General features: G+C 25.2%; 1 protein-coding gene across 1 annotated transcript in view; it reads left to right on the top strand.

Annotated features, from left to right (window-relative positions):
• LOC136971091 (Bardet-Biedl syndrome 7 protein homolog) overlaps positions 1–9,944 on the top strand; it is a 44,958-nt gene extending 35,014 nt beyond the window's left edge. The window contains exons 15-19 of the mRNA XM_067265566.1: positions 1,451–1,615; positions 3,688–3,797; positions 7,555–7,658; positions 9,448–9,571; positions 9,645–9,944. Of these exons, the coding sequence (XP_067121667.1) occupies positions 1,451–1,615; positions 3,688–3,797; positions 7,555–7,658; positions 9,448–9,571; positions 9,645–9,784 (643 nt within the window). The 3' untranslated portion in view covers positions 9,785–9,944. The remainder of the gene's footprint in view (positions 1–1,450; positions 1,616–3,687; positions 3,798–7,554; positions 7,659–9,447; positions 9,572–9,644) is intronic.
• The last annotated feature ends 2,562 nt before the right edge of the window (positions 9,945–12,506 follow it).

Raw genomic sequence — 12,506 nt, 5'->3', positions numbered from 1 at the left:
ACTGAATTTGTACATGACTTCAATCGATTTTTGTATATTTGAGAATTAGTACTTTTTGCATAACTGGGCCCAACTAAAAATTATGTGTTGTTCTATGCCAACTAACATAGAACATTTTATAATCAGTAATAAATTTTTAATAAATTTATAATCAGTGCTATATTTAAAAGATAGCAAAGATTATTAAATAATAACTGCCAAAAAAGTAATAATTAACATTTTTGAAAAGTTATTGAAAGCTGATCCTAATTTATCAGTTACAAATATTATAAATGTCCTAGTTTAATCTGATGATAATAAGTGGTAAGCTGATCATAACCAGCAAGATTTTACACATGGAATATAGAACTGGTTTGGGAAAACTAGTTTTGATTATCTTAAGTGACTGATAACATTAACCAGTGATCACAGTAAGTGGTGACCACTGTATATGATAATAGAATACTAAAATATATTTTTACTTAATCTCTGCCATTTGTATCAGTGATGTACAATTGGCATATCAGTTACTAACAGTTGTTCTGTACGTGGTGAAGTATTCATTTATACCAAATTTTGGTTATTATATATATTAATCCCTGTGATCAAACTTGAGTTTTAATTAAAATTATATATGACAATTTGCTTGAATAACAGTCAGTGGTGCAAAACAATTGTTTACCTCTGTAGTAAAGCTTTGAATTTTACACTTGCCTTATAAGTCACCTCTTAATTTTGGAGAGAATTTTTTGAGCTTAAAAACTTAAATAAACCAGCATATATGATATTTATTGGTTTTCATAATTTAATTTAGTTCAAATCACAGTGATACAGAACATAATTAAAGTTAAATTTCTTAAGAAATATCTTTTTATGTTTAGTATAATGTCATGCTTATTATCATTTACTACAACCACGATGTTTTGAATAAACAAATTTTACTGCACAATTAAAATCTATTTAAAATTTTTTAACACTCAGATATTTTTTCATTTGAATTTTACATCAAATAGTAATAATGTTCTAAGGTTGCAGTTACATTTAAAGTATTAAATACAACTAATAATTTACTGTTATGTTAATAATTTGTTTCTGTATTAATCATAATTTTATCTGACAATTTATTCACCACTTTGAAATTTCTTTAATATATCCAATATTTTAGTTTACTGATTACTTCTATAAATCAATATTTATCTTTTTATAATTGTAAAGTATCATATAATTAACAAATTAAAATCTAATTATTCACAATTGCTACTTAAAGTATAAAAATTATTAATTTTTTTATTGATAAGTAAAATTTTGTTTACCATAGTTCTTTTATAGTTCTTCTAATTAATTTTAAAACAGCCTTGTCCTTAAAATAATGTTTGAATAATTTTATAATTAAAAAAATTGAAAATTATCTTTTATATTTTAAATTATTTTTGTTTTAGTATAGTATCTATAAACATTACAATTTTTTCAGGCCATTAAACACACTTACATTACGAGGAATGTTTACATTAGGAGAAATGCATGCCTGGATTGTATTCTGCCTACCAGAAGTACCAGAGAGAACTCCAGCAGGCGACTATGCTTCATTATACTTTGTTTCTACATTTTTAGATACTGTTCTTAGTTGTGCTTACAAGTAAGATTCATTTAACAAGTTTCACATCTATTCTCTCAGTTTGAAATTAAGAATTAGTTAAATTCTGATTCAGTTTTTATTTAGTAATATGCCTGAGTAAGTTTTCAATATAACCTATTTGTTTAACAATAGTGTTATGCTTATTGTAGTATCAAGTTATGTATTCATAAATTTAATTGTCAAATAATTCAGAATGATTGGGAAGTAAATTTAAATCCGTGATTCTCTATTCCATACATGAATATTTTGCCCTATTTTTATCATCTGATTATTTTGACACTTTTTTGTTATACCAAGTATCATTGAAGGTTTTTGATGAAACACAGCTTTATCATATTAAATTAGTATCAATATAGTTATCTCAATTGTAATTAATGCTAAAATTGTTGTGTGATTAATAGCTTTTTAGGACATGTATAAATTATATATAAAATGTAGTTTCAATTGCAAGTAAATTATCTACAGTAATAATTTTATACAGGTATACCTCGAGTTACGTCGTTCTCGATTATACGTCGTTTGTCAAAAAAGTATATGGAAAAATAAAACTCAAGTTTAAATCATTTTATTCGACTTTACATCCGTCCGCCACAAATATTGAAGTCGTAATATCACTAGAAAACCGTTAAAATCACATAAAATCATATTAAAATATGTACATTTACGGTAAATGTTAATATAATCATCATAAATCCTAGAGAATGAAACATGGAAACATCTGTGTTTCTGTGTTGTCGTCTTATTTACCAGTCTTTAAGTGGTCATTATCGGCATTTTCTACCATAGTTTCGACTTAAGTCGTAACTACACGAGTAAATTCGACTTATGTTGTTTTTCGACTTACGTCGCCTCTCCTGGAACCAATTACAGACGTAAGGCGAGGTATACCTGTATTAAAAACTTAAGTTGTATCTTATAGAGCAGTGTTTCTCAAACTTTTTGGTCCGTGACCCCCCTTTTGCACTTAAAAATTTCAAAGGACCCCGAAGTATGAGTATGTGTAGAAAAACATCCCGGAGGGAGGGGGTTAATTTAAATTCAGGAGAAGTTAATTTCTTTTGTTTAATTAATCTATTCCATGTTGAAATTTCTCTCCATTGCGCGTCGCTTTGCGTTGAATTTTTGTCAATGTTAAGACTAACGAAATTTTTTAAAAATTATTTCTTTATTTCTCACAAACAAAATAAATATATTGAAAAATATAAAAACAAAAAACATTATATTTCGGAAGTTAATTTAGTCTCAAAACGTTCTGATTCAGCACAACACAGTTCTCAGAAAAACAAGCAAAACTTACCACTCACGATGGGAAAAAAAGTCTCGTTCAAATACTGGTGCGTCCTTAAGTACCCTCTCATGGTCACGCCAGGCTGCCATGGTTATATGATAATTAAAGTTACCATAATTCATATAACCATATAATATATGGTTATATGAATTATGGTAACTTTTATATAGCCACTTATTACAGCTTTCAAAGTGTTTTCTTTAGGATTTCATATTCCCATCATTATTCATAATAAGTATGACAAGCAGTATTAGTGATATTGGTTTGTTAAACCACTTTTTGTTATTGATTGATTGAACTATTTGAATTATACAATTTTTTCACAGTTATTCTTTTCATTAACTATTTTCTCCTTTTGTTATTATTCCTTTACTTGCTTATTTATTTGTTAGTTATAAAACTAACAAATAAATAAGCAACAGATATTATAAAATATCTGTAATTTGATTATTGATAATTATTAATATGTCAAATCATATTCTAGATATATCATATTTTATTTCAGAATGAAAAATATCCTTTTATGTCCTTGATTTATCTACAAGATTTTTGGAAAATTAATTTCCATGATAATTTAATAGATAATTATAATTTCTAATAGAAATTAGCTTATAATAATATTTACAAAAGCTAATAGATAGCTTTTGTAAATATTATTATTTAAAATTATCAATATTTTTAATTTAATTTGTTAATTGAAATTATTACTTTTTTATTGATTTTAATTAAAGAATGTAATCGAAAGTAATTTATGTGATCTAATATATTTTATTATATTTTATAGGAAAGGTGAAGCAACATTTAAATCAGATAGCATATCAACTATTTCTATTTTGAAAGATGTTTTATCAAAAGAAGCAACTAGAAAAAAAATTTCTTTGGATATTTCTTGTGGTTAGTGAAATAAAATATTTATTAATTTACTTTAATAACTTAAATATTTTTATATAAAATAAAATTTGTAATAATTCAATAATTCATTCTAAAATGTGATTTGTCGTTTAGTAATTTGATAAAATTGAAATAATAAAGACTTGTAATGCTTATCTGTGTAGATTGTCTATAAAACATTTTTATTAGTCTGTAGTAAATAAAAATAAATTATTGTTTTTCATTTTTAGTATTATATTATTCTAAGCTAGACAGCTTAGAATAGTAAAAACTAAAACTAGTGTTACTGCTAATGTTAATGCTAAAAACTAGCTGAAATTAAGAAACAATCTAGATTTGTTCCTTAAGTTCAACTGCAGTTCATTATATAGTAGGAAATGCTTTCTGAACATAGCTTTAAATTTCAAGATAGGAAATTTAAAGCTATGTTCAGAAATTTAAAGCTATAGGAAATTTAAAGCTATCAAAAACTTATCTAAAAGAATCAAGTTTATATATATCATTTCTGTTTGCAAAAGCTTTTTTGAGGCAGATCACTGGAACTGCTAACAAGAAAGGTATCAATTGGAAAAACAAGGCATTATATAGAATGATATGAAATAGTAATGTTAAGATATAAATGTTGATTTAACTTTCAGTGACATAATCTTTGCAATACTAATTTATCTTAAAAAGAATTCAATGTAAATATAGAATATGTGAGTCATTAAATGAGTTGAAAATTGAAGGATCTTAAGCAAGTTACGTAGAAAACATAACAGAAGTGGTTTAACATGTATGAAGTCTTACTTTTATATGTAATACTTTGTTACCCCTAAGTTTTTTTTGTGTGCCAAACTTAGACTTTCATACATTTTCAGATGACAAAAATATTCAGCTATCTTGCAGTTGCACTTTCTGCTAATTTTGGTAACAACAAAGTCATTTGAGAAAATTAATTTTTATTGTCAGTATTCTCTTTGACATACTATTTTAACATTTAAAATAATGCTTTATGCATTGTAACATATTTTCTGTAAAAAAGCAAAGCTTTCCTTCCTTAATAAAAGATTCTATAATTTTTCTTTTTAGCTTTTTAGGAAAATAACTCCCTTTATAACATACAAGTTTATTACTCAACTTTCATACATTCAGCTTTTGTACATGTTTTTAGGAAAACATTGCATCTGGACATCAGGGACTGCCTTACATAAATGGAAGTTATTAAAATTAAAAATTGAAAATAAAAATATATTTTAATGTAAATACCATCAGCCAATTTTTAATTTTAATCAACTATTGTGAATTATGGCATTGGCATTGTCTCCAGAAAATATTTTTAACCATTTTAGTTTTTTGCAGTGGCACAGCCTCAAATAAAAGGTCATAAGTGAAAATTGTTTTTGGATTGTTGCAGGTATTTGTAAATGACAGAAGAAGTCAATTTGTATTCAATATATTTTTATACTTTAATGGCAGTGAGTTTGAAGGAAATGAAGTTATATGAGAATTTATATGTATAAAAAATATTTAATTTCATTACTTTTTACTTCTATTAAGTACTGTATTTACTTGAATATAAGACGACCTTGCATATAGGACAAGGTGTGACTTCTAATTTTCTTTATTTTGATCTTTAATTCATTAATACAATTCTAATTTTATTTCATTTCATTTAATCACAAATAAAATATCAAATGCACGTAAATGCACACATTGTCCTGCAGAAATTACTGGCATTTTAAACTTGCAGGAAAAATCTTGTAAAATCAACAACATAATTTGTTCATGTAAAGCTGGACAATCATGAACCTTCTTTTCCTATTCTTAACAGTCAAATCCACTCTTCGTCAATTACACTTATGAGTTTCTCTGAATTCTGATTTCCAAATAATCCCCTGTCTTCTCTTGGGATGAATGAACAAATGTATATACTGTCATGAAAATTTTTGAGCTTTTTTCCTTTTAATAATAAATTCAGTAGTATTTATTATTATTACTAAATAAGTTCTGTAATAATAAACTAAAGTTTGGTAAACTTCTGTATAATGCTGATTGAAATAAGTTACTCTACTGTACCTTCTTCTTTTCTGTGTCATTGGAGAAAATGCTCCATTAACTTGGACAATCTCCATCCCTATCAGTCCAAGTTAGAAAGGTTTACTGTAATAATAAATGCATTTACTGTACATACTCTATATATTACATATGGTTAAAGTTTGCATCATAGTTTAGAATAAGAATGATATCAAATATTATTAATAATTATATAAAATTAAAAAGTTAACAGTTTAAAGTACTGAATGTAAACTTTGTCCAGAAATAATTGTAATTGCCATTTTTATCGGTTTTACCTGTACTTTCTGCTAGTCTCATTAGCTGAAATTGTGATTAAAATTTAAAAAATGTGACAAATTTAATCCAAAAATTGATTTTTTCTTGTAATATGATATCCAAATTTTCACTCACCTAAGAAATTGCATGATTTAATCTTTAAGATAGGTTTAAATGTGGAAATAATTTGTCAAATAATTACTTTTAATAAAATGTATCACACAAATGATTTATTGCTTATGATAAATACTTTAAAAAAGTATATAACATTTTAAAAAATCCTAGAAGTTTGTGTATTTAAAATGAAATGCAAAGAAGAATAAAAACCAACAATGTACAAATTTTATAGATTTAGATAAAAAGATAAAGTATAATAGTTTTCCATTTGATGTACAAATAAATAGGATATTCATAATACATTAAAAATTTATAAATTTATCATCAGATATTCTCACATTTTATGTTTAAATTTTACATATCAAAATGATTTAGGAAATAAAAATCATTAAAGATAAACACTTTACAAAGTTAAATGTTATGCAATGTAAGATACAGATCATGTCCTAAATTGTTTATATAACAGTGTTTATATTTTTCATGTTAATTTGTTTGTTAATAAAGTATTGACTTTTAAATTTTAGAAAGTTTATTTAATACATTTAGTAAAAGAAATTTGCAAATTTAACCAGAATAAATTAATTTTAATTATCTAGTATAAATGAATTTAAAACATAATCAGCATGTTTTCATTAGCGATTTTCTTGTCAGAGTTTGTTAAAAATCTATCCATAGGTAAATGAACCTATATTATGTGATAATTTAAGCTACTAAAGAAATGACGTAACATGTTATGAAATCAAAATTGAAAAATTATTTTAATACAGGAATACACAATATTTTTGTAATTTTTATTTTGCTTATCCTAAGTTTGTTTAAGTATATAAATTTGAAATATAATATTATAAATGTTTTGGTTAAATGTGTTAATTATAAATTGGTTAAATGTGTTAATTATAAATGTGTTATAAATATTATAAATGTTTATAAATGCTTTATTCTAGTTGCAAATTTCATCTGTAGGCTAATCTGAATATATTTTGAATAATAAAAGCACAGATACTCATTCAAATTTTGATTTCTTTGAATAATTTTAAGAAAATGTATCATTAATAAATTACCAATTTTATGCTAACATATTTAAATGTCTTTTAATATTTACATATTTTAACTTAAATAATAGAAGAAAACATTTTTATAATTCTATGAATTATGAAAATATTTCTTCTGTTTAATAATTGTACGAATTATAAAATGGTTTATTTTTTAATAACTTAAAATTAAACTTACCAAAAAACATTTTTCAATAATATTTCAATGCTCTGTATACATGTTGTAAATTATTCTTTTAACTAATGTATCAAAAGAATAATTTTGTTTTTTATTTTAGATATTAATGAAGAAAGTATTGCACATACTTTAAATTTGATTCATCCAAAATTAGAATATCAGTTATTGTTAGCAAAGAAAGTTCAGGTGATTGATGCCTTAAAAGTAAGAAATAAAGAATTTTATATTTATTCTATAGTAAATATATATATATATATTAATCATGTACATTTAGTTCTCGTATTGTATGATGAAAGATTTCTAGAAGTGACTAACAGATATATTTAACACATTTTAAAATAGAGAATTGCAGAAAATTACTGTACTCATTTAAGCACTGAAAAATATTTATAGGAAATAGTAATAATTTGAAACATGTAAGAATAAGCATTACATAACATATTAGAATAATAAATGATTTGTTCATCATATTTAGTGAATTATGGCATATGCTATGCTGATTTGAATATAAAATCATTTGAATTGCATTCAAAAATTATGTAGAAAGTTTTCAATTTTATAAAATAAGATAAAGAATAATTGGGCTAATTTATAAAATAGTTTTCTCCAAAACTGTATTCTACAATTAATAATAACATCAATTCTACAATGTATGTAATACATTCACTAGAATGGAATGGGAGGGAGAGGAGAAAATATACAAAGAATTAGAGGTTGGCAAAAATAAGACTTTAAGACTTTTCACTAAATTTCAACAAGAATTTAGTAATAAATTTGTAATGACTTGTATTTAGTATTTTACTTTAAAAAACTAACTATCTGGAACTTTAATAATTAAAGTTATTGAATTATTGAAAAATTATTGAAATTGAAAAATATATGAGAGTATCATTAAAAATGTTGAGGACCACATAGTATATTTTGATCCTTAAGCATATGAAATAAAATTGAAGTGCCTGTTTTAAAGTTTGAATAACAACATATCAGAACATGTTGACTGGAAAATTTTGAGCATGATAGTTTTCAATATTTTTTCAAATATTCTCTCTTTGAGAGGTCGAATGCTTTCATCAGAAGTATATCAGAAAACATAAATGGAGAATGATTAAAGCAAGAACTAGATGTATACAGGACAGTCCATTTTAATTAATCAATCCACTTGAATAGTGTGAAAAATATGTATCCTACAAAAGAATCATTGAACCAAAAAATGTTAGAGTTTAAGAAGGCTGCAAAATGGTGTTTTGGTTTCATCATAGATGGCACTAAAATGGATATTTTAAAATCAGAAACCCACTTTTTATGCATATTAACATTCTACATCAAAAACAAACAAACTTTTATCTAAAACATCTTTTCAAAAGATGCACTTACAAGACATCATAAGCATTTAAAATTTTATGTGGCTACCACACTGTGCATATCTCAATCTGTAGATTGTGAATTTCATTGCAAAGTGGAATAAAAATGCTAAAAACTTCATTAAAAAACTTTTATTTGGTGGAATCAAGAACATTGCCTTCTCTTTATCACAGGTTTGATGGCTTTAACATTCTGTAGCATGAGAATCATAATATGCAACAAAATGGGGAATTTCTATTTAAAAAATAAAGTTGATTCTGTTTTCACTGATTGATACACCATCTGTAATGGAACTGATAGCCCCATTTGTGCCCCCTTAAAGTCTAACATTTTTACTGCAGCAAGTTTTTTTTTTGTAGAATTTGTATTTTTTGAGTTATTTAAGTGGATTGATTAAAATGGACCATCCTTTTTTTTTTAATTTGATAATTATAATAAATATTATTTAAAATTTTCAGATTTTTGTTGATTTATTAAATGAAAATAAGTATTTACATTTATCGATAATGTATTTAAAATTAACAATTTAATCATTTAAATTATTGACTTCTTGAATTTTTTTGTTTTAAAATATTATTTATATTATGTATAAAATTTATAATTAATTTATTATGTTTTATTTTAAATAAAGGATTTGAAAGTTCATGAAAGTGATTTAAGTTTTCTAGCTCCTGAATATCAAGACATTTTAGATCATTCTGATCAATTACAACAAGAATATAAAAGACAACCGTGTCATTTAGAACGACTCTATGGTTAGTAAATAAGATACGTAATTACTAATAAAAATATTGATTTAATTTTTATAATATATCAATTTTTTTATAGGTATGATTACTGATCTTTATATTGATGTCTATAAATTTAGAGGAGTTAACGTGAAAAGCAAAGTACCAACTCTCTTACAGTTATTGGATAGTTATGATTTAGAATCATTAATAAAATTTTTCCAGACTCGGCCAGAATAGAAATTTTCTCTTTTTAATTAATAATAAACATCTGTGTAGTTTTTCTAGTCCAAAATTACTGTGATAATTTCAATAAATCAAAAATATGACTTGTTAATATCAATTTATTTAGACTTATGTAAATTTATATGAAATAAAATTTGTTTCATTAGTGTTCTCACTTGAATCTTACAAATTTTTGGAATATGCACATTCTATTATTTGAAAGTTTCAAAATAAGTTAGAACTAAATTAAAACTTTGGTGTTGTTTCATTTGTGTTATCAGTTATAAGAAGAAAATAAATGTTTTAAAATGTTACAAATTTATTTTAAAATTATTTATGTGATAAATTACCGTATTTACTTGAATATAAGACGACCTCGCATATAGGACAAGGTGTGACTTTAAAGATCAAAATGAAGGAAATTAAATTTATTAATACAATTCTAATTTTATTTCGTTTAATCACAAGTAAAATGTCAAATGCAGGTAAATGCACACATTGTCCCGCAAAAATTACTGGCATTTTAAACTTTAAGAAAAAATCTTGTAAAATCAACAACATAATTTGTTCATGTAAAGCTGGACAATCGGGAACCTTTTTTTGCCAATTCTTAACAGTCGAATTCACTCTTCGTCGATTACTTCAAATTCTGATTTCCAAATAATCATCTGTTTTCACGTGGGAATGAATTAAAACTTATATCAGGATCCCGTGTAACTTTGGAATTCAATTCAAAAGCTTCGCTTTTCCTATTGCTATTCATCTTTACTTCTGACAATACACAAGAACGATTCAAACAACCCAGATAAAATACTTTTGTTTTTAAACACCAGAAGGTGAGAATCCAGTAAAAAATACAAATACAGTTTACAAAAATTATACAAAAACAAAAAGAATCCTTTGCTTGCACATATAGAATGACCTAGGTTTCTGAAGCAGTGAAAAATGGATAAAAACCCCGTCTTATATACAAGTAAATATGGTAATTTCATTTTATTCTCTGGAGTTGAGTTTTGAGAGGCTTATATTTGTTAATCTTGTATTATATTGTCAATAAGTTTCCTAGGAAGTAAAATAAATTTGTGAATATTATTATTATCAATACTTTAGTTTCAGACCATTATTAAATTGTAGTTTATCCTTCCTCATTCTATCTCAAATCTTTTTTGATAGTTGTTTAATAATCAATATTTTAATTTATAATTACTTCATCGACTTTTTTATTTATATATTTACAGAGATAATTTTTTGGTTTCTTAAACTAAAGACCAAACTGATTAAATATATTTTTTCAAAATTATAATTTAATACTTCAATTGATAATTTGTAGTTTTTTTCATAGTTATTAAAAAGAGCAGGGGCAGTTGGAGCCATCAGGAAATTTTTGGAGCACCAGTAGGACTGGTCCATTTCCTCCCTTTATATTCATAATGCCAGCACTAGTCCATTATTTCCCATACTGCTTGAACCAGTTCCATTTGTCCATGAGAAACAATTACAAATTATCAATTATTAAAGGCTTGCAATTATATGATTTTTTACAATCATTATTATGAAAAATCAAGAAAGACTAGATTTTTTTTGGTTAAATATATTTTAAGATAACATATTATTAATCTGCAAATTGTTATTCTCCAGATTAATCATCTTAAATACTGTATGATGAATGTTATATATACTGGTAATCATAATTAAAATAGTCTTATTCAACACTGTCTGGAGGGATATCAGTTCAAACTTCAAAATTTTGTATATTAATGTTTTCAAACATGTGGGAGAGATTTCCATAGGAAAAATTTAGTCCTAGTATTCACCACTACAAAATTTGTGCAAGCAGCAAAAATATACATAGCATATGAATATCGCACAAATACTATAGTCGATTTCTGAATTAAAAATCTCGTAAAGTATGTGAAACACCATTTGTCTTATTGCAGGTCAATAGTGATGGTCACAACCATTCCTTTCTTGTGAAGCTGTAATTAATGAAAATAATGCCAATGATGCAAGTGTGCTTTTAGAGTTACCTTAAGACAGGGCTTCTTAAACTATGGGTTGCGACCCCATTTGGGGTCGCTTAGCGAAATCTCAGGGTCACGAGATTTTAATGCACAATACTGAAAATAATTTGTGAGAGTTTGAAAATGGCATGCTTTGTGTCGTAGGTTTCATGAGTTGCACTTTGTGTCACTTCTGGTGCAGCGAGACAACGATTCAGCAACACTGATTGTAGTGTGAACTAGTGTAGTGTTGTTGCTTTTCGGTGTATTCAGTTGTCTCTGTTCCATTGTAACACAAGAGTGAACTGTGGTAGTACACCATTATTGTTTTTGCAAATTTGTATATATCTTCAATATATAGTATATTTTCATTGTATTTCATATGTATATTGCAAAATATTTATATATCTTTATTTTATATTGGGGGGTTGCGAAAAAAATCACAATCATAAATGGGGTCGTGAATAAAAAAAGTTTAAGAAGCCATGCCTTAAGAAATTGTGCCGACATATTTTTCCCTGCTTACTGTGCTACAAATACCATAACAATAAGTTATGGAATTAAATTTTTTATCCATGAAAATCCCTTCATGTCCAGAAACATAAGCATAGAAAATTTAATTGTTTGACTAAAATATGAGCTGCTCACTTACCAAATCAATTAACTCCACAAAACAAAAAGTATAAAAGTTGATAATATAAATTATTTTTTAAAATTCCTTTTAAACTTTAAATTTA

The sequence above is a fragment of the Centruroides vittatus genome, unplaced genomic scaffold (genome assembly GCF_030686945.1).
Source record: "Centruroides vittatus isolate TY-2023 unplaced genomic scaffold, ASM3068694v2 contig_2311, whole genome shotgun sequence".
NCBI classification, from domain to species: domain Eukaryota; kingdom Metazoa; phylum Arthropoda; class Arachnida; order Scorpiones; family Buthidae; genus Centruroides; species Centruroides vittatus.
Note: the sequence above shows the minus strand (reverse complement) of the source record. Positions and strands in the feature narration are given on the sequence as shown.